Genomic DNA, 21,733 nt, shown 5'->3' with positions numbered 1-21,733 from the left:
GGGAGAACCCACATATATTCCAGCTAACAAAGTGGCTTCAAAAAATAATAGAAGGGATATTTTACAAACAAAGGAGAGAAACGAGAGGGGAAACCTGAGGGGTTAGGTCTAAGAGAAACAGTAAACCAGGAAATGAATTATGCACGTTGGACCAGAACGCGGGGAATCACTTGAAGAAAATGAAAAGAATAGTATGAAGTAAAGAAGTTAGCAAGGTAAGATAAGAGGTTCAGAAAAGAAGAGAATCGGGAGAGGCTTTAAAAAATTCAAAATGAAAACTATTTTCGCGAGATGGGAACGCTACTTAGTTAATAAGAATCTGAATGGAAAAGGTTAAGCAGGTTGAAGAAGAAAGACAAGGGGAGATGGCAAAAAACAATCATCCCAAAAACCAAGACCCCAAAATAAATCGATCTTGATGGGCCTATCACCTATCCTTCACCATCAGGATCCAAAGAATGTGTCCGATAGAGGCTTCCACCATTGATACTCCTACTAAGATTTGGGGTTGATGGCACCCGTCGCGCCAGCTTCTGTGACTTGACAGCTAGTGGAGTTCTAATGACTCTACCTGCCTTTCCATGGTTATTATTCTCCAGTAGAGAATTCTCGTTAACCTGGATGCGCTTCGATCGCTCACCAAGCGCACGGATTGTGAGATCCAGCTCCCTTTCCAGCTCTGTAGCGGCATGTAGATGGTCCGTGGAACCGCTTAGCTTTTTCCGATAAGTCCGCAATGTCCTGCAGACTTGTTCTGTGGATGTGTTGAGGCTCCCGAATTCGCTGGGTTGTGAAGGAGATGGTGAGGGTGAATGTGTGGCGTTGGCATTGTTAGTTTGGGTGCCGCCGTTGGGTTTTATTCGAGAGCGGAAATCGAGAGGGGGGTGACGGAGGCTGCTGTTACTGAGTTTTGATGCGAGGATTTTGGACGGATGGGGTTTTGGACTAGGAGGAGATGGGGAGCGTCTGCTTTTGGCGTCAGAGAGAATGATGCTTGATCGACGAGGTGGGGGGAGTGGAGGAGTGGAAACGATAGGGGTGCTGTATCCACTCTTGGATATTGATGGGTTAAGTGTGTATCTTGATGATTTTCTCCGGATACGTGGTGGTGACTGCTCTCTAGAAGTGGTGGGGCTAGAGGAATAGGCATCGAGACGTTGATAACCGGCAAGCTCGGTCTTTGAAAGAATTCGACGCAGTGGTGGTTTTACGGCTGTCAGTTCCTTTGCTGGGGGGGCATCCTCCGCACGAACAGGTGCCACTGGCTGGATTTCTTGGACTGGTTGCTGCTGTTGAATGGAAAGGTCCCAAATCATGATTATGCCGTCAAGGCCGGTACTTATCAAAGTCTTTTTCCCCTTCTCTTTGGCATCTGTTAGTTTTGCCTCGATAAGAACAATGTCAGTGACGCCTTCGGTGTGACCAAACTCGCGTGTTAAGAGAACATCCCTATCAAAATCATAAACACGAATCGACTTATCCGTTGTTGACACGCCAACAAGAAGTGGTGGGCTCTGTTCAGGAACCTCAGAGTCTATGGTCAAGGAACTCACTACGACTGTATCATTCGTTTCTGGGTCTGAGGCTCGAAAGGAATGCATTTGTCTACCAGAAGCAAGATCGAACCTGTGAATATGCCTGTCTATAGTGGATAAGATAAGAGTATCAGCGCTCTCGGGGTGAAGCGTCATTGACACCGGTGAGGCTTTGAGCGTGAGGATTTTCGACAGGCTGAAAGCAACGGTGGTATCTCCATCGGCTTCTCGGGTTACGCGATCGCGAACTATCACGGTACGATCGGCAGAACAAGAGAGTAATTTTTCGCCATCATTCAGTAATAGGAGGCGTCCAACAGCGCCAACGTGCTCATCCATTGTTTGTATTAAGTCGAGAGAATCACCAGTGATCCTAAAAAGCTGAACCATCCTGTCTCGACCGCAAGTTGCAACCATGTGTATACTTGCATTTTCCTGAACTGCAATGTCTGTAACTTCACCGCCATGGGCTCTGACTTCAGTGGCACATTTCCATAGCTTCCCGGTGATTAGTCTAATATACTATATTAGTAAGGAAGACTATTACATCCAAAGTTGTAGCATGAACATAATTGATAACGTACCTTATAACGCCGTATTTATCACCCGAAATAAACATAGTCATATTCTCAGAGGTTCGTACAATTTTCAGTTCATTTTTATCATCATCGTTACCGGGCAGCTGATCTAGCTTAACTTTCCTTGTGGCACGACATTTGCCCTGTAGGTTCCAGAAATTAACTGTTCCACCAGAGGACCAAGTGAAAAAGTCCGCTTCATGCATATTAGGAGTATTAAGAACTCCGATACCGAGCACGGCATCCCGATGTGCGGGCATTGATATTTCCGCCAGAGTATCAACGTTATCCTGGTCCAAACAGTCCAGAGGGCAAACGCGTATAGCACGAGTGGAATCTACCGTGACGATGTGGGTGGCAAATATACCCATGGAAACGATGGCTGGCCTCTTCGTTTTCGGACCGGATGAGTATCCTTCGTCGTGATCTGAGTGTGTTGGTGATTGGGAAACCATTGACTTCAATTCTTCAATTGAGGATTTTTGTATTATTCGGCCATGACCACCTAGCCAAACTGTCCTCGATTCATGATCCACCGCAATGGAGCTAATGCCAAAGGATACGCTTTTGATAAAATGTAACTTCTGGCTTCCGGAAGTATCATCGAGAAGACATATCATACCAGTATCAGAACAAATAATTGCTTGATTGTCTGAAATGCTAGAGATGCAGTTGAATGTGGTGTCCCCCAAGCTACCTAGAAGACAGTTTCTACCGGCAAGTGCTTTTGGCGAGGTACTAGATGAAGCAGGCACCGGAGAGTCAAGTGTAAATCGTTGCTGTTTCGAGGGAGAGGTGGGTGTAGGGTCTGTCAGTCGCCAGACCTTGACATGCCTTATTCCAACACTAGATTGGAAAATATATTAGCTATAACCCTGCTAAGTGAAGACAGCTTGCAATATCTCCAACATACGTGACCAGACTGTTCCCCATCCAGCATATGCCCCTAACAAAGGATGTACATTTGTTTATCGAATGCAGTTTCGCAGCGCCATTCTTCAAGTTTACCGCCCAGATGAACAGAAATCCATCATTTATATCTCCCAGCGTCGCCAAATACTGCGAAGTGGGACTGAACGCAAGGCTACGAATGCCAAACGAGTGATCAGTCATTATCGAAAGAGGAGTATCTAGCGGAGCGTCCTTGGCGGTCGAAAATATCAAAACTCGTGGGCTATAGCCGGTCTATACTACATATTAGTGCTGGATTCGAAATGGTCTGCTTTTCGGTTGTAAATGGCGGGATGGGCAGAACATGCCTCTCCTACAGCTAAATACCTGCCATTCGGACTTATCGAGACACAAGTGACTGCCTTTATCCTTTCTCGAGAACTCCATGTTCGCGAGCCGTTGGTTTCAGCCCATTCTGCGTTTGGAGAGCTAGCGTAGAGCGCTCCATGGATATTCGGTTGTCTACCCACCGGTTGAAACGACCTCGTTCGCGTGTCTGGAGTAGTGGGGGGTGTCGACGTATTATAGAATGACTGCACAGGATTAACGGGTGCAGCGGTAGGGCGGGCACGAAAGAAGCGTTGCGAGACGTTTAGATCCCCATCTACCTCCGCCAGAATCGTTGCAGAGCCAGCACACAGCGCAAATGTTTTGGTAGGTTCGTGGAAGGAGAAGCCATTCGGGTTCGAGGTGGTTGTCCCTATTACAGTCTGCAGTGATAATGTGGAGTGATGCGAGGGTTTGTGAGCCGGTCGCGTTGCCGGTTTCACAACTGGAGAATTTGAGGGGGTAAGCTTCAGGGAGGCTCCGAGTGCGGTGGGCGGTTTGATTTTTGAAACTAATGAATTATTGCTACTGTAATTGACATGGATATCATTCGCCATGGGCTGCTCCATGGCTGAGAGGATGTAGTGGAGCTCGTTGTTGAACGTCCCCAGACAATGCGAGTCTTGTTTTCATTGCAGAATGCGGCGGCATTGGTTGCTAGGAAGCTCTGCAAGCTGTGGAACTTGTCTGCATATGAGATACTATATCTCTTGCAGGCAAAGAGAAGTTCGGCAAGGGAAACAAATATGCAAACAAAAATGCATGCAATTTCGAGTCCAGTATGCAGGGCTGACAGGTCCTTCACGGAGTATTTTCTGCGAAGGAGCTAGACTAACGTGGGTCCCTCTAGGGTCTGGACGGAAAATGACGTTGGATCCCTTCGATCGTAGAGGATGAGATTTCAAATGCCTCGTAAGTCCGGAGAGGAATAGACACAGATATTCGCAATCCTTAAGGATTTTCCAGAGTTGTGTGTTTATGTTCTGCAGGAGGCGTTGTATACAGTTGATCCTTTGTGGGCGTCAAAGAAGCCGTACACAGCTTAGGCTCAGCTGCCGGGGAAGTTATCACGCCCTAGTCAAAGGAGACAAGGCCAGGAACAGCGAGTATTACCCGTACCAGTTCGGCGTAATTTTGGCCGCCGAAACACTGTTTGTCCTGTACCAGCCCCGACCAGCGTTTTTTGATATAGGAGATTGATATCAAATCAGTAACCGTGGAGATGAATCTAAGTTGTTGAACCTATACGTTGCTGCTATTTTGTCTCACGGGGTGGTGATTATCAAACTTCTTGTTATTGGTATAAAACATATGAATGTAGAGTACAGAGTACTGTACAGTACATACATACATTGATTAGAGGACTCAAATGACACAAATAGACAGATTGTCTGCTGAATTGACCAGGGGATGAAAAGTAATAATTGAAACCAATCCATCCTCTATACCTCTTCATCCCTCTAGCAATGGTGGAGTATATATATATGTATGGGAAGGCACCGTAGGGAAACGAGAGGGAATAGAAAATGAAACATGTGAATTTAGAACAACAAATATCTATTCATTTGCTCCGTACTCCCGGGTAAAATTTTACAATGGAAGTATTGGAAGAACATGTATATTTTTACAAGGTGTCAGTGAGAACTTTGTTGAGCTTGGCGATCTTCGAGGAGACACTGAGATCAACGGTTCGATCGCCAACCTCGACAACCAACCCACCAACAAGATCGGGGTTGATCTGGTAAAAAACAAGGGACATGGTTAGCTTAAGTCACGGAATTCATGATAGGTGGAAGAGGGTTTGTTGTAAATCGTCATAAATCGTGAAAATTAATGAAACATAACTGCGTGCAGGTCACGAACCTTTGGGACAACCTTGAGCTTCTTGCCCTGGCTATACTCGGACTTAGCAACGGCGGCCTCGAGGCGTTGAAGGGTCTTCGCATCCAGTCTCTAATTGTGTGCAAAATTGAGTCAGATAACCAATTGTCATAAAATGTGGCTTCCAATCTTTCTATCAATTAATCCCTGCTCCATCCCTCCCCATTTTCTCCATACCTGAGCACTGGTGATAATTAACTCAATCTCCCCTCGATGCGCGCTCATCAAAGCAGCAAACTTCTCACAGACACCCTGCAGAATGCTAAGTCTGTTATTCTCAGCCAATGTCGAGAGGAAGTTCTTCAAGATATTATCCTTCCCAGGACCGCCGGCAACTCGTTGCAGCTCCTGGACGATATGGGATTTATCGGTTGCAGAGAGCGTGGGGGCGCTGAGGATGGTGGGCAATTTGGCATCTTTCTTGAAGACGTCTGACAAGATTGCGAGGGCTCTGGATGTTTGGTCCAGGCTGGATGTCTTGGCCGATGCAGTATACTAAAACACAAGTGGGCACAAATGTTAGATTGATTTTGATTCAGGGAAAAAACGTCATCCTTCATCCAATTGCTTTCTGTGACTGCAGGGTGAGTGGACAGGGATGGCTTAATTGCCGCACCAGAGCATTGGCATAAGTGCCATCGATACCGAAAAGGGCGATAGGAGGCTTTGTTTCCGCTGCGGCAGTAGCATAGGTTCTGACATTGTTGATAGCGGCAGCCCGGGGAACAGAGGAGAATTGGCGGGCGGTGGCCCGCAGGGTGGATTGGGCTGCTCTGGAGGATAGCATGGTAGCAGGAAGTCTCAGGGAGACTAGGCAAGGAAATTCACAAAGTGAAAGAGAGGGTGAGGAGCGTGTGGGGAGTTGTAATTGCTGCCGTAGTTCACAGTTCTGATGAAAGGGAGTTTTGAACAGAGGCTCAAACAGCAATTGGTAGAGCGCCACGTGACTCGTAGCGAAACGAAAAGTGGTCGGTTGTTTAAATTACATACGGTATTGATACGGAAATTTTTCCGTCACGGGATGACGTAGAGAACGTTAATAAGGTAGATTTGGTAAAGATGCTTGAGGAATAGGTAGAAACATGGAGGATAATGTCATAGATTATAAGCAACATCAGTTGTTTGCAGGATCCATACACACATCCCAGCTATGAAGAATGCCTGAACTCCCACTTCAAATGCTTCCCACAAAAAGAAAAATTACCTCGACTCCCGATCCTTCAGAAGCTCTAACAATTCATGATATACGGTGAAACAAAAATTATAGTTCCATAAACAATGCATGCGTGAATTTCATTTTAGTCACTGCGAAGCATACTCTCAACCAGATCACCCAGTGGGCCCCAAAAGTCCTTCCCGCTGGCCAAGCTGTGCTCGTCAACAAAGAGCACATAATGCTTGAAGCTTGTGTTAAGGTGGGGCTCTAGGCCCAGATGCACAATCACCGGATAGTGGTGGCAGTAGATATGAGCATATACTCTGTAGAGCCGCTTGAAGAGTTGGCGCAAGAGACTGGTGAACGTTTTTGGGAAGGGGACGCCTGGTTTTTATTTTTATTTTTTCGGTGGAATTAGCTTTCTAGGTACTCTTCCTTAGCTCAGGGGATCAGAAGGTGGAAAACTAACCGATTCGGCTGGGAAACATTTGCTCGTTATCAATGTTGCTCTGAACCCAAGCCATCAAGTGCTCAACGTATTGCGGAGCGGGCATTTTCGTGGGCCGTTTGTAGTTCTCCGAATCCTGCCACAAATACTCGAATCTACACACTTTTCAGCTTTGCCGAGCATATTCTACGAGGCAGTCATATCCAATTACTGACTCATCTGTAGCCTTCATTTCAGGGCATGATTGGGGAGAGCAGAACTCCGTAATTGATCCGTAGAGCAGGTTGATCTGGTTATAAAAATCCACAACTGCAGAAGTAGCACACAATTTAGCATGTGATATTCACATTCTTGCCAGAGGGAGCTTCCTGGGTGTCATTTTGCCATACCATTCACTGCAAGCCACTCGTTCAAGTCTTCACCTTCAGGCAATTTTACTGCCTTCCTCAGACTTCCACTTCCAAGAGTAGCTTCTGCGAACTGTCTCAGCTGGTAGTTTGTTGTCCCTTTATGCACTGCTCTTGGTCTGAATGGCCCTTTGGACCGGGCATTACTATTTAAAAAGAAACGATGCGAATCAGCCAAAAAGCTCTGGTGGTGGGCAAATGATAGGAGGCATAACTATGGGCCTTTGTCCGCTAAAGATAACATGTAACTCTGGACACTCCATGGTGTTGTATACTAACATTGTATTTATGAAAGACGCCATGGATGATTCGCTCGTCTGGTTATCTGCCTGTTATAACACGCGACTGGACAAATGGACGATGTTGGTCGTTTTGGGCGGCGATCGTAGGGATTCTTCAAGGCGGCTGGATTCAGACCGCCTGGGTGTTGATGTGGTCTTAATGTCGTTGTGTGTGATACTCATGTGGGATTAAAGCGGGGGGAATTTGGGTAAATACGAGCGAGTCGCGAGATACTTGGCTGCTGTTCCGCGAGACAATACCCAATTTACTGGATATTAATATGATGATGTCAATCAACGTGTGCTGCCCGCATTTCCAGACACAGTGGGGATGGTTGCCCGGGCGACGGGCACTTCACGTGATATCAAACTATACAACTTGGAACGGATGCATGGCGTCCCTCCACAAACTCCACTCCGTATTCTAACTTTTTTGATAAAGTTGGTATGCTCTGTTTAACACGTACCTGTATAATCTAACAGATAAGATGCCTCAAATCAGGGACGTTTCGTGGGTGAAAGTGTATGTTTTGGTGGTCCTTGACTTGACGCAATAGGTACCCTGTGCTAAAAATAAAATAACTACGCAACTGAATACTTGACAAAGCACTTCACTGCTAGTTATAAAATATTCAGGTTACGGACTACTTTACTATTATTTATTCTCATATATAGGAAACATCTCTAAATGTGTGGAGAATCATATTCATGAATTAGGTGTGTTATATCGCATCTTTCCGAAATATCTCATTGCTACTATTGCCCCTTTGAAAGAGGACTTAAACAACCCTTTAGAGCAAGAATATGAGGGGAACATGAATTACTCAATCAACCTACGCGGCCTTGTCACGTCCTCAAGCAGTTTCTGCCATCGACTGGCTTCTACACGCCTTCCTTAATCACAGCCAGTAAATGTGTGTCTCCAGCTGATCCAATATTGGAATGTTCTGCAGCGGAATCTGATTCAACAACAACAAATCAGCCGAGAATCGAACCTTAATATGGCCTAAGAATTCTTCCTATCACAACACACGCGCTACATTTGCTGTGGGACTTTGCAACACTTGATTCGTGGAGAGAACCTGGGAGCGTAATCCAAACTCCTTCGTTTGCGCATCGCGGGTGGACCAAGAAGATCCGAACCGTAGCATAAGGTGACTCCAGCGTCACTTAAAATTTTCAGCGCTTGCAAGCCTGTTTGGAGAACAGCAGCATTCTTCGATGCAGATTCCGCAGATAAAAAGCCAGGTCAATCGGAAGAGGCCATTTTCGAGTATGTGACCAGGATTGGTGTGAGAATGACATTTCGCTCCGCCATGTATTATTTTTGCCGTGTTCTTATCAGGCAAGTTTCCGTGTACAATGCCTATAGCTCCATTATCGACGGAGTGCCTAATAGCCTGCGACGTGTAGGCATGCTCTATGACGCAGGTATGATAAGAACGAGCCACCTCGCTAATCGCCTGGATCTCCGTGGTTGTAAATTACATGTTCTGTAGCCTATCAGATGGACTCGCGACGCGTCTGCCGCCCATGATTTTGATGAAATCTGCACCACAGTAGAGCTTGTCTCTGGCGTATTTGACGCATTCCGTCACTCCGTCGCAGACATGACCTAGTCCAGTGATGTTGCCGGCTCAACAGTCAGATCTCCCGAGATGAATAGAAGGGGACCAGGGAAGGCATCATCGTTGATAGCTTCCTCTGAGGGAGGGTGGCTCCGCCGGAGTCTCGGACTGATGTGAAACCCTGAGAAGGCTGACGCATGGATGTCACGGTGCCATCCATATTCAACACATTGTGGAGTTGTATCTCCCCTCGCGCCCCCCCCCCTTTTGGGGGACTGTGTTGAGGTGGAGATGGTAATTGATTAAGCTAAACAGAAGTATTTCTCTGCATGTCTATCGTAATTGTATTTGGCAATTTATCGGCCGGGGCAGAATTAGCTGCTGTAACAGATTAGATTCGATAAACCCTCCAGAAATCTTGACAGTTTGGAGCCATTGACTGGATCAGCCACATTGGCGAGGAAAATACATTTGTTTTGCGCCTGTCTGGCCCATGGTTTGATCCTTTGTTGTGGAGACATTGTTGCAGTTCAGGTCGACAGAAGGGGTATCTCTGGATAAATTTCTGGTGACGGACAGTGAAGTCAATATATCCATGAAACTTTAAAATATACACAGAGCTCTCGACGTAGCAGTTGGATTTAGGATAATATTTTTAGCTGTCCATTCTCCCGACTTGAAGGTGGATTGTTGTCGTGTCAATGTCTGAAATATTGGAGCTTCAATCACACGAATTGGCATTGTCTGAGAAATGAAGTAACTAGAAAAAACATCTCATCCATGCAACCTACAGCAGGACAACCCCTCTTTAGTTTTTAGCGTTGCGGGATCATGACGAACTGCCTGGGTATTTAGATAGCTGCCAGAGTTACATAGTCTTGTCATCAACCGGCGGGTAGGTAGCACATTTTTAGGAATAAAAAACATTTTTTTTCAGAAATCTGGGGTAGGGCAGGAGAAACACTCATTAAGTTTTAATATTAGGGACGGAGAGCGATGCATCTATTGCCGCGAAACAAAGAAAACATAAAACAAAAATAATAACCTAGAAAAGTTGCCTTTGTTCGAATATATATTTATATGCCGTCCATCAGAAAACTTGATCAGCACCCTGAAGACGATCAAGTCAACCTCTCCACTGCTAGCTATATCGGACCTCCTTGCAGCTCCTCTCCGACTGGCTCCCGAATATTACCTCCGTACACAGTCAGTGGAATCATAACTTCAAACGATTCACAGGATAGACTCTCCAACGACGCCAAGACTGTACCCCTATCATCCTGCTCAACATTTTCCAACAAGTTGATTCCAGATACCCCAACCTCATCATCATCATCGTCTGGAATATTAGATGTTACGAATTCGAAACGAAGCTCCCATTCAAGATTCACCCCCGATGTGATAATGGTAGGTGTAGCAGAAACAGGAATCGATGGCGTAAAAACCACCTTGGTGGCGAATAATGTGTTTTCAAAGCAACTAGCATGGATTTTTCGGGTTGCTCGTGTAATACTTGCGCTAGAACGGAGGGCAATCGTTGGACTGACCTTCTCGGTCGTTTCAAGTGACCCGCGTAAGGAATAGCAAGGCAATGCGGAACCTGAGAAGTCTATCGTCGCAATCACCGTCTCTCCCAACCGATGAGCTGGTCGGTTCAGTATTATCACTGCAATGCGTCGTCCATTGCGAGTTATCTCAAACCTATTGGCGCTTCGATTAGAATTCGTTGATTGATTGCTTCGTAAAATGGCTAACTCGATTGCGTCCTTGCATGAGAATTGCCCTGTAGCAGAAAGAATGCTCAAACGGGTATCCATTGGGGACGCCAATGAACTAAAGGATTCCCGCCGTACAGGGTGATCCAAAATCTCATCGACATAGGAGAGAAAGTCCGATGATGATGTCCACGATTTCGCACTAATACTCTTTTCCTTGGTCGGTCGTAGGGGTGTGCTTTCGACCTTTTGTACACGAGCTTCATCGCGAAGTAGCACGTACGGTCTCATTAGGTCGTGACTGAGCACGGTTCCTTGTGCTAATGCAGTGATATGAGCATTAGTAAACAACTTGTAGGGAGAAGTTAGGATTGCACTCACCATCTACACCGCTGAGGACCCGAAACGGAACGTTTATCCGATGGACTTTCTGTGGCTCCTTCGGATTTATTGCTCTCTGGGTGCCAATGACCAAATGATAAGAAATTTTGATTGCGTTTCCCTTATGGCTGGCCGGCAAACCCTTGGGTAAAGTAAACGAAAAGGAGAAAGACTTTTCCTCTCCGGGGCCCAACCGTAAATCTACAAACAAGAGAGACTGCGGCGTGGAGAGCAATGGGATGGACTGTGAAGAGGCAACGCCCCTCATATCTCTGAGCCCATCCAGCTCGTTATTGGAAAGTAATGTAGATAATGAGTCACTCAAGTTATTCCATCCCCCAAGCGACCCCCAAAACCCATTACGAGCTTTTTCAGCTTTCTGGGAAGCATCGGTGCGACCTTGATTTCCTACAACACCCTTGCGTTTTACGTCCTCGAATAGTGACTGGTTGATCAAGGACCCGTCAACGGTGAATGAGGCGCTAACCTGCGCGTAGCCCATGAGTAGTGTATGAGAATATGTTTTATTATTCTTCCCAACCGCTTCCATGTTGGAACAATGCCGTCTATGTCGGATCAGGTGTGAGGATTTGTTAGAAGCGTATGATGCATATTCTGACTCGAGTGTCTCAGTTGAGTTATTGCTCATAGAATAGTACTCTCCGCTGCTTCGGGTGCTGCCATTTAGGCTAGAGTTGGAGAGCAGCTTTGTAGAAGGGGCTAAACGAGTGGGTGGCTCTAGGATCAGAACATCTTTCGTATTTACGGTGGACGGAACTGTAGAGGCAGGAGAACCATTTGTTCTGGGCTGGGTATCACTGGGAGTGGGGGCAGCTTGCGGAAATTTAAAATCAGGTGGGAGGGGAGCAGGTCGTCGTCCTTGTTCCCGCTGAATAGGTCTTGAAATTTCTGATTGAGAGCGAGTAGGTAGTCGCAGACGGTCTGAACCATATCTCTGGTTGGGTAATGACAAATTTGGTGACGAGTCGTTGGATGGAAAACGGTGGCTTGAGGGACGAGATACTACAGTAACTTGTTAGCACAGAAAACGCAATTCCTTCTTGAATCATGGAGAGTTACCAGGATGAGAGTTGGCTCCATAAAACTCATTCCTCTTTGAAAATACCTGAAAGCTTGCTGACCCTTGTTTTTCTGGTTCGAGGGAGATGATGGAAAGCGATCTCTTGTGTCTGTGACCCGGAAACTGAGCGGCATTATTCTTTGGAAGAGTAGTTGTGGATGGGAAACTGCTGCTTAGGGCAAGCGGGGAACTTAAAGAAGCAGCTGTTCGATGAGCCTTGTCGGAACCCTGTTGACGATTTCTAGGGCTAGTGGCGAGCGAACGGCGATTATTGAAGGAAAATGGATTCAAGGATTTCGCGGGCGAGTAGTTTCCTCCGCTGACAACTCCATTCATGGGGCGTGATCCTCGTCTGATGTGCTTCTGAGATGCGCTGTCATCCGTACTCGAGTCATTAAGAGTGACATTCTTGAAAGTTATAATGCATTCAACATCCTCTCCAGCGAAGATCGTTTGTTCTTTCCACCGCACGAACACCTGCATGTCAGACTGCATGGTGAGGGGGAAGATATCGCTGCATCCAGCAGACAGTTATTCGTTACGCTCAAAGGCGCTGCTCAAGGGGGGCTGTCAGGAAGTGGTTGACTTGACTGCGTTAAGGGTGCAATGAGACTGGGCATGCTGTCACGGCGGAAAAGTGAGAGAGGGTCAATAAACGAAGGGGAACATCACAGAAGGTAGCAGATGCTCGTTGCAAGTAATACAGTCGTGGGGTTCGGAACAGAGAAGGATGCCTGGGACAGTGATTGTCTGGATTTAAGAGCTCGAAGTTGGTTTATCGGCGAGATGGGGCTGATAACTTACGTTTAGCGGCGCTTATGGCGGGTAGTTAACTGACTACTTTTGCCTTTTACCCAGAGTCAAACTACCCGCTGTTCCAAATGTTCAACGTTAAACTGAACCACAAATCAAGATGATGCTTGCGGATATCCCAGATGACTGAAACGTGTATTACAATATCGCGATATTATTTCAATAAAATACAAGTTTATATCTAGGTATCTAATTCTTGTATTGAGGGCGCATTTTCAATAAAAGATAACGTCTGTTCCTTAAACAAGCGATGAATCTCAAGCAGCTCTTGTTTTTAAAAATTATCAACACATAGTTGCATGTTCCTGGCTACATCACTTTGAACTTGCTGTGCGACGACTGCCATATAGAATCCGAGTATCCGAAAAGTCAGCAAATTTTGACCTTTGGGGTCGTACTCCAATTTCCGCCAGTTGATTCCAGATTCTTTTATGCCGCCTTTCCCAGCGTTCCCGCCGCTCAGCAATCACCTCCTCACTTGGTTGCCATTTGCTTTTCAATATCCGTCGGATTGCCTCCGGAGACACCTTGTATTCCTGTGCCAGGAACGGGGTTGTATATTTCTTTGGGTCCTGCTGGTGTAAATGCCGGATAACATCAAGAGTATCTGGGTGCAGACGCTTGCGCGGATTCCATCCCTCCGGGAACTTTTTCTTCAAAGCCTGCTTCTGTATCTGCCATGGTTCTAGTTTCTGAGGCGCATCCAACTTGTCGGACTTGCTTGCCCTGCCTGCTTTGCCCCCTGTAGCTCTAGCACTCCGCGACCCCGTGAATTCTGCTTTGCTTTTTGGACCCATGGGGGAAACCATTTCGGCTGGTTTGGAGCTGGAATCATTGCTATCTCGATCGGGATCGGGTTTGAGCTCCTCCTGTTGATGAGACTGTTCAAGTGTTGAGGAGGAATTTTGTGGTTTTTCAGGAGTGTCTGATAAATGTAAGAGAATAGTGGGAGATTTACTGAACTGGCGCCGAGAGAGAGGTTGCCAACATTTGGGTGATGGGCGAGTAACTGAACATGTTGGACATGGGGCAGTTAAACTGTATTTCCTATATGTTGCGGGAAGCGGAAGCCGGACGCCCAAGAAACTTCTCAGCAAGCCCGGCACGGCTAATGGGGATGGTAATGAGGATGGTTTTAACATTGGAGTAGATGTTGAGAACCACAGCAATGTGATACGGGGAAGCAATTGATGAAGCCCCAGTAAACGTTGATGGACATTATTGGATATACCTCGTCCATGAGATGAGGATCGAAAATATTTCACGTCCTCGTAAATTACATTGCTGTATTTAGAGTACTGATTTTGTACATAAATTTCACTTTAACCAATAAGAGTATAGCGTAGTTTGAGCTTAATTTAACCTTCTCAAGTGATATAATCTTCAAGGTTCATAAATTACAGATTTTATAGCATGACTGCTCCAAGCCAACTTAATGTTTATGTGCACCTCGCAAGAAGCAATTCCTACCGCGACCTTGGGCAGGTATTCCTAAATTTTGCCCGGAATTCTCCCCAAAATATTTGGAACGGAGGTTTGTATTCATTAATTCTGGATGTTGAGCTATTAGTTTATTGATCTATCTTTTTGCGAAATAAAAATTTGAATTTGAGGTCCAGCCAAAAAGGCAAAAGAAATAATTTCTCATGCAAAACACAACCCTGCGGAAAACCAATCGCGCATAAATTCCCCACCGTCATGTTTAGTCAATACCAAAATCCATAACATATCATGGGGGTAGTGCAGACAGACACGTAGAATTGTATGGGTACAAAGAACGTTTGCACATTCAGCCAACCGTACTCACTAACAAGGACTTCCCATAAACGGATAAGTCAGTCTAATGTGTTAGGACCAGATGTAAACTCGTCCTCATGAACAGTCATGGAATCTCTCCTCGCCGCACGCCCAGCCTCGTCTCGGTGATATATCAGAGCATGTTCCTCGACCTCGATACTCCTAGGGGTCGGACTTTCCTCGTGTGACATTGCTTCGCTGGACTCGGCCAGTTGCTCGTCTGCGGCCTCATCACAAGTCACGTTGCTGGTGAAACTGCTCCGACGCCCAATGGAGCGGGTAGTTGAAGAGCAACGGAAGATTGATGATTTGCTATTGCGAGGCTTTGCATGGCGAGATAATAGATCGTCGAAGTAGTGAGAGGCGGCAGTAGTCGGGGTTCGAGGAGTGTGGGGGAGGCGGCAGGTTACTCTATGAGAAAATTGGATGTTAGTATCTATGGGGAACTATTTCCATGTTTCATCCTGTGTTGGGAATATTATCCTGCCAAATGTTTACCCTGTATCATGTATCATCTTCGCTATGAGGCCTGTCCAACCACACTGGTGAGAAGCCCCGAGGCCTCGTCCGGTATCTGCGTCAAAAAACTCATGGAACCAGAGATAGTCCTTCCAATGTGGGTCAAAATCAAGGATATCGTTTCCGTCATTGATAGCTCTGCGATTATCATCATTTCTGGCAAAAAGATGCTGTAAGCGATGTTGGAGTTCTTCAGCCACGTGCCCCAGATGCATGTAGTCTCCGGAACCTGTTGGGCATTCAACTTTAAAAGAATCGCCATAAAACATATGAAATCTGAGAAGTGACTCAATCAACAAAAAGTTGACGCAAATCCAGATTGGGCCTCTCCAGTTGCTATTGCCACCGAATAATCCACTGTCAGAATCGCCGGTCACATATCCAACTTTAAATTCCTGGCCATTCACTTCCATGGAATATGGGTGTTCGGCATGATATTTTGACATGGAGCGTATTCCGTAGTCAGCGAGAAATTCGGTCTCATCAAGCATCCTCCTAAGGATCTTCTCCAGCCTCTCCTTGCTAACTAGAGCTAGGAGGAGCCTGTCATCTTTACCACGACGTTCCATACTTGCTATATTGCGCTCGGCGACGTCATGTCTGTTCTTAATAAACCAATTCAGACGTCGTTTGAAATCGGGGAAATTGTTGATAAGTTCTGGCTCTAGGGTGAGCACAGCATAGAGAGGGATTAGTCCCACGAGAGAGCGGACAGGGAGTTGATGACTCCATGGGTCTCCATAAGAAATTGCATCATAATAGAACCTAGGACCATTGGATACACGAATTAGAACATGGATCGACAACTGATATGGAGAAGAACTTACCCATCTTCCTCATTCCATAAAGAGGATTCTGCCACCTCGGTCCTGAAGGTCATTGCATCACTAATTAAAAGAAAATGTTCGAAAAATTTCGACGCAACTGGGAATATGATGTCAGAGAAATTACAAAAAGGGACAGTATCATAGCTCACTATCTTCGTATATCCTTCTATGTTTTGCCAATTCTAATGCAATATTAAGCATTGACAAACAGTAAAACGCCATCCAGCCGGTGCTGTCAGCCTGCTCGAGAACTCCTCCTGTTGGCAAAGGCTCCGATCTGTTAAAAAGACCAATATTATCCAAACCTAGGAAACCACCCTCGAAGACGTTCTTGCCTTCAAAGTCTTTCCTATTAACCCACCAGGTAAAATTCAACAGCAGCTTTTGAAACACCCGTTCAAGAAAGTCTAAGTCTTGCCGTCCATACATCTTCCTTTCAATTTTGAAAATTCGGAAAACTGCCCAGGCGTGTACCGGGGGATTAACATCTCCGAAATTCCATTCGTAGGCTGGTATTTGCCCATTTGGGTGCATGTACCATTCCCTGGTGAGAAGATCAAGCTGCTTCTTAGCAAATTCAGGATCCACCATTGCGAGCGGAATACAATGGAATGCAGTATCCCACGCAGCAAAGAAAGGGTATTCCCATGAGTCTGGCATGGACAAAACATCGTCGATATGCAGATGCTTCCAATGTTGGTTACGACCTGTTTTTCTTTCCGGTGGAGGTGGCGGGAGCCCAGGGTCTCCCTCCGCCCATTGGTCCCAGATAAATTGATAACACTGTTTTGTCCACATCATGCCCGAAAAAGCCTGTCTCTGAATATTCCGCAAATCATCAGACATAGGTAATGGGCTGACACGGTAGTAAAAATCGTCAGCTTCTGCAATGCGTCTTTCAATGATAATATCCAAGGCCTCCTCATCTACATATGTGTCATTCTTTTTGGATAAACGGAATCGCACAACTGCACATTCCCCAGGAGGAACGCCATCCCCTTCGTCGAAAGCGTACCAAGCAGCAAACTTAGTACCCCGACAGCTTGGATTTATGGCGTCTTTTTCCTCGTCCACAATATACCTATGGAAAGCGTCCTTGACGTATGGAGTACAATTTTCCTCGCCGTATAACAATTTGGTATTAGATTCGTTCTCCGTAAATAAGAGACGGGGTTCAATGTTATCTTCCGTGGAACTGGGAGAGGGCGAAGGCGATAGTTGGATATATCGAGTTCCAAGTTTCGAATGGTGTGACTGGGCAGTTAATCGGTCAATTTGTTGTATTGATGGCTTCCACACGTCATTTTCGCGTCCCCATTTCCACGTATTCCTAAACCAGACATGCGGGATGATGTGTAACGGCGCGGGTTCTGGTCCTCGATTGTAGGCAATAACACGAAAAAGCAATTCATCTTCATCCTCTTTTGCTGTTTCAATGAATATATCCCAATACCTGTCTTCGTCGAAAATGCCAGTGTCAAGAATCTGGTACTCCCTATCCTCCTTCCCACGCTTCGCATTTTCTTCCACGAGGTCCTCATATGGAAATTTCCTTTGCGGATATTTGTATAAATATTTCATGTAGGAATGCTACTTAAGGAAATCAGGTTAGGCCACATAAAGTCCCATTAAAGGAGACATCTTCCTTACCGTTGGCGTATTATCCAAATGAAAATGTACTTCCTTGATACTTTCGCCATGGTTTCCTTGGGGATTAGAGAGACCAAACAGTCTCTCTTTCAGGAAATCACTATTACAGTTAATAGGATTCAATCTCCATGAGATGGTGCATACCATACTCTTTCTCATTCCAAAATGCAAAGGATATATTCTGCAAGCCGTGGCTATCCGATACTCCAGCAATCCCATCTTCCCCCCAACGGAAAACTCGAGATCTAGCATCATCATAAGTGAAGTCTTTGATTTGGGGGTAAACTGTAAGCCATTGCCTTTACACATGCATGGTATGCAATATTCAAAACTTACAATTCCAGGCATCTCCATCCGCACTGCAAGAGCTGGTTAGACGATGAATAATTCAGAGGAGGACATGGACGAGGCTTACGAGTAGTCCTCACGCACTAGAGGGAAGTGCAAATCGTTAGCCGTTTGTTTCATAACCCCGCTTTAACATGTTGGAACGGCTAACCTGTGGCCCACTGCCGCTCTGCAACATACGGGCCCCATCTTTTCCAATATTTCACACGCTCACGATCCTCCTTTAGTCGCTTCTCCTCTTCGCAGAGAAACTCGTAATGATCAATGGCCACCATGGTTATGAAATTGAAGCACAGGTAGCTTTGAAAGAGGCCCGCCTGGTAATAAGCACAGCAATCTATCGTTAGATAAAGAGCATTTTATTCACATCTCGCATGTGGGACGAACCTACCTGCAAACTTGGAAGGCTGATGACGTAGCCAGCTGCGGGTTCAATGAAATATTAGTGACTATAAGTGAAGATAAACCTTTTTGAGGTTGACAAAAATTGATACTGATATTCCATGAAAGGCTCCTTTCCTAGTTAAGATATTAGAAACCGGGTTCCGTACCGCCGTCGCCACCGGCTTGGAACATAGATTTTCCACCAAGTTCAACGTCGGAAAATTACATATCGAGATAACATACATTACCGATTTCAATTCCACGAGCCAAACCACCACTCCTCGGCATTGCCCTTATATTATTCCAAAACCTTTCCGATGCTGGAATCTTGCAATGTCGGCGTCCTTGGTGGCGGCCAATTGGGCAGAATGCTCATGGAGGCTGCAAACCGTCTGAACATCCGAATGACCATCCTAGATTCCGATAACGCCCCTGCGAAACAAATCAGTGCGCACAGCGGACATGTCACCGGCTCCTTTGCTGACCGCGCGTCGGTTTGCAAGCTCGCAGATGTTTGCGACATTATTACTGCGGAGATTGAACATGTAGATACCTATACGCTTGAGGAGGTGGAGGATCAAGTCGAGGTGCAACCCAGCTGGCAAAGCATTCGAATTATCCAGGACAAATTTGCCCAGAAGGTTCATTTGTCCCGCTTCGGTATCCCGATGGCGGAATACAAGGAGCTGAAATCTAATACTGTGGAGGAGCTGGAGGCAATTGGAGAAGAGCTGGGCTATCCACTCATGCTTAAATCAAAAACTTTGGCGTACGACGGCAGAGGTGAGTGATGTCGTGTTCCATGCATATTATTACCTTGTTTTCCAACTAATCCAACCTATGCTTAAATTAAGGGAATTACACTGTTAAAGCAAAGTCATCGGTCCCAGCGGCACTCGACTCCTTAAAAAATCGGCCGCTTTATGCGGAGAAATGGGTCAGCTTCAGAATGGTATATAGTAAAAAACTTTCTACAATATGAACGACCGTAAAGCCTTTTAACATTGAAGAATTTAGGAGCTGGCTGTCATTGTAGTCAAAACCAAGGATGGAGTTCTATCTTACCCTACCGTCGAAACTATTCAAGAAAACTCAATATGCAAACTAGTATACGCGCCCTCCAGAGGTATATCAGATGCCGTCGACAAGAAGGCCCAAGAGCTAGCCAGGAATGCGGTTGCGGCATTTGACGGCAAAGGCGTGTTCGGGGTTGAAATGTTCCTCTTGGAAGACGATTCGCTATTACTCTGTGAACTTGCCAGCCGCATCCATAACTCGGGTCACTACAGCATCGAAGCCTGCCCCATGTCGCAATTCGAAGCACACCTGCGAGCGATCCTTGACCTCCCCATACCCCAACAGAGCCTTAAAATCCGACAGCCGGCCATAATGGTTAACATCCTAGGCGGCACTACGCCAGACTCACATCTCAAAGTCGCTGAGCGCGCTCTCTCAATTCCAAACGCCAGCATCCATCTTTACAGTAAAGGCGCTGCCCGCCTAGGACGGAAGATGGGTCATATCACCGTCACAGCACGCACAATGAAAGAAGCGGAAACTCTTGTTGAGCCCCTTCTCGAACCCACAGATACCATAGTTGCCACATCTGCGTCTCCCATGCTTTTCTTCCCGCCCAAACCTGCCTACACGCGACCTAAACCGACCATTGGAGTAGTTATGGGTTCTGACAGTGACCTGAAGACCCTAATACCGGGCCTCAACCTTCTAAAATACAACTTCGGCATCGAACCGGAGGTTGACATTACATCCGCGCACCGTACTCCCGATTACATGGCGGAATATGCATCGACAGCAGCTTCTCGTGGTATTAAGGTAATTATCGCTGCTGCGGGGGGTGCTGCACATCTGCCCGGCATGGCCCGCTGCGCATACCTCGTTACCAGTGATTGGAGTGCCGGTGAAGGGGAGTTCGTTGGATGGAGTTGATAGTTTGTACAGTATTGTGCAAATGCCGCGGGGAGTCCCAGTTGCCACTGTGGGGATTAACAATAGCATCAACGCGGCACTTTTGGCAGCTCGGATCCTGGGAGCCTTTGACTGGCAGCTTCGAAGGAAGGTGGAGGAGTATGCGAAGAATGCGAAAGTGGATAATTTAGATATAAAGGGGGCGAAGATGAGGGAGATTGGATGGGAGAGGTATTTTGAGGAGATGCCGAAATGAATGGATGCTCCAATGAGTCGATATTTTTGTTATTATGATGGGCTGTATTGCTTTGGATCTGATGTATTATGTGCGGATTAAACAAAATGAACATTGTAGCGATGAGGTTTCTGATTCTACGTAAGTACCTACAAACGGTAGGTAGCTTTGAATGCTCCATGTGGTGGTGTTCATAACCGCTCCTGAACCTGAGAGGTAATTTAATGATTTCACCACAGCATCGGAATGGTTTCCTCAACCAATCCGTTCAATGGAGAAATGGTTCTCTAAAAAGAAAGCAAGGGACGGGTTAGGCTGGCCCTAGGTGTGTGCGCAGAGTAATCGGGGACACAATTTTTGCCGATTCCACAAATCCACCGTAAGACCCGACCCCAAAGACCCCCCTCTCTTGAAGTTCATACACGTCTACCAGTTAGGTGGGCCTAGCAAATCGAATTCGAAAATAAGGGCTTAAGAAAAATTAGTTCCTCGACACTCTGCACGCCTCCTCCCCTCGAAATCGTAGTCCCCATGGCGAGCATTGGTAGGCCACAAACTGGCACGCACAGAAACTTCACCAGCACCTCTTGCGCTGTATATACCAGCAGAAGCGTAATCAAATGCAAATACAGGTGCATGCCAGAAATATCCTTGTAACTTATAGAGGTCAAAACCATATATTTCAGTTGCTATCCTTCCTATTGCCTCCAACAAGTAAAGACGCATGGTTGTAGTTGGTTATTCCCATGAGTACTATCAAACCTTGTTACATTGTGGGACTCTAAGTGAGCTAGCTACAACTAATAAATACATAGGTGCACGTGACCTCGGGTAGCCGCACTACAAACTTCAGTTCGAGCCGGGTTGGTGTCAAGCTTCTTCCATAGCTGTATAATTTCTTTTCATTTTCTAGTTTGGCCTTCCT

At 46.1% G+C, this 21,733-nt stretch overlaps 9 protein-coding genes across 9 annotated transcripts; 3 read left to right on the top strand and 6 right to left on the bottom strand.

The window, feature by feature from the left end:
• Window positions 1–431: 431 nt before the first annotated feature.
• On the bottom strand, window positions 432–3,960 carry PADG_07043 (uncharacterized protein; the record flags this gene model as incomplete). The annotated part of the gene is made up of 4 exons (XM_010764083.1): window positions 432–2,049; window positions 2,120–2,959; window positions 3,027–3,298; window positions 3,382–3,960. 4 exons carry the CDS (start codon window positions 3,958–3,960, stop codon window positions 432–434), a joined length of 3,309 nt encoding a protein of 1,102 aa, XP_010762385.1.
• Window positions 3,961–5,015: 1,055 nt separating this feature from the next.
• On the bottom strand, window positions 5,016–6,059 carry PADG_07042 (ATP synthase F1, delta subunit; the record flags this gene model as incomplete). Its single annotated transcript, XM_010764226.1, has 4 exons — window positions 5,016–5,129; window positions 5,255–5,344; window positions 5,450–5,767; window positions 5,889–6,059. The coding sequence occupies 4 exons, from the start codon at window positions 6,057–6,059 to the stop codon at window positions 5,016–5,018; spliced, it is 693 nt and encodes a 230-aa protein (XP_010762528.1).
• Window positions 6,060–6,570: 511 nt separating this feature from the next.
• Window positions 6,571–8,715, bottom strand: PADG_07041 (uncharacterized protein; the record flags this gene model as incomplete). The annotated part of the gene is made up of 7 exons (XM_010764082.1): window positions 6,571–6,812; window positions 6,898–7,031; window positions 7,092–7,185; window positions 7,266–7,429; window positions 7,563–7,612; window positions 8,453–8,523; window positions 8,598–8,715. The coding sequence occupies 7 exons, from the start codon at window positions 8,713–8,715 to the stop codon at window positions 6,571–6,573; spliced, it is 873 nt and encodes a 290-aa protein (XP_010762384.1).
• Window positions 8,716–8,880: 165 nt separating this feature from the next.
• On the top strand, window positions 8,881–9,101 carry PADG_07040 (uncharacterized protein; the record flags this gene model as incomplete). The annotated part of the gene is made up of 2 exons (XM_010764081.1): window positions 8,881–8,995; window positions 9,064–9,101. The coding sequence occupies 2 exons, from the start codon at window positions 8,881–8,883 to the stop codon at window positions 9,099–9,101; spliced, it is 153 nt and encodes a 50-aa protein (XP_010762383.1).
• A 1,176-nt stretch (window positions 9,102–10,277) lies between these two features.
• Window positions 10,278–12,804, bottom strand: PADG_07039 (uncharacterized protein; the record flags this gene model as incomplete). The annotated part of the gene is made up of 3 exons (XM_010764225.1): window positions 10,278–11,167; window positions 11,229–12,251; window positions 12,309–12,804. The coding sequence occupies 3 exons, from the start codon at window positions 12,802–12,804 to the stop codon at window positions 10,278–10,280; spliced, it is 2,409 nt and encodes an 802-aa protein (XP_010762527.1).
• A 632-nt stretch (window positions 12,805–13,436) lies between these two features.
• On the bottom strand, window positions 13,437–14,264 carry PADG_07038 (uncharacterized protein; the record flags this gene model as incomplete). Its single annotated transcript, XM_010764224.1, has 1 exon — window positions 13,437–14,264. The coding sequence occupies one exon, from the start codon at window positions 14,262–14,264 to the stop codon at window positions 13,437–13,439; it is 828 nt and encodes a 275-aa protein (XP_010762526.1).
• A 693-nt stretch (window positions 14,265–14,957) lies between these two features.
• On the bottom strand, window positions 14,958–18,538 carry PADG_07037 (uncharacterized protein; the record flags this gene model as incomplete). Its single annotated transcript, XM_010764080.1, has 9 exons — window positions 14,958–15,330; window positions 15,418–16,203; window positions 16,266–16,362; window positions 16,415–17,855; window positions 17,916–18,015; window positions 18,065–18,182; window positions 18,252–18,274; window positions 18,331–18,346; window positions 18,415–18,538. The coding sequence occupies 9 exons, from the start codon at window positions 18,536–18,538 to the stop codon at window positions 14,958–14,960; spliced, it is 3,078 nt and encodes a 1,025-aa protein (XP_010762382.1).
• A 426-nt stretch (window positions 18,539–18,964) lies between these two features.
• Window positions 18,965–20,594, top strand: PADG_12229 (phosphoribosylaminoimidazole carboxylase, ATPase subunit; the record flags this gene model as incomplete). The annotated part of the gene is made up of 3 exons (XM_010764311.1): window positions 18,965–19,430; window positions 19,502–19,599; window positions 19,665–20,594. 3 exons carry the CDS (start codon window positions 18,965–18,967, stop codon window positions 20,592–20,594), a joined length of 1,494 nt encoding a protein of 497 aa, XP_010762613.1.
• A 22-nt stretch (window positions 20,595–20,616) lies between these two features.
• Window positions 20,617–20,829, top strand: PADG_12228 (uncharacterized protein; the record flags this gene model as incomplete). The annotated part of the gene is made up of 1 exon (XM_010764310.1): window positions 20,617–20,829. The coding sequence occupies one exon, from the start codon at window positions 20,617–20,619 to the stop codon at window positions 20,827–20,829; it is 213 nt and encodes a 70-aa protein (XP_010762612.1).
• Window positions 20,830–21,733: the final 904 nt, after the last annotated feature.

The sequence above is a fragment of the Paracoccidioides brasiliensis genome, assembly GCF_000150735.1.
Source record: "Paracoccidioides brasiliensis Pb18 unplaced genomic scaffold supercont2.10, whole genome shotgun sequence".
Taxonomy (NCBI): domain Eukaryota; kingdom Fungi; phylum Ascomycota; class Eurotiomycetes; order Onygenales; family Ajellomycetaceae; genus Paracoccidioides; species Paracoccidioides brasiliensis.
The sequence above is the reverse complement of the archived record's forward strand: the minus strand, read 5'-3'. Positions and strand labels throughout refer to the sequence as shown.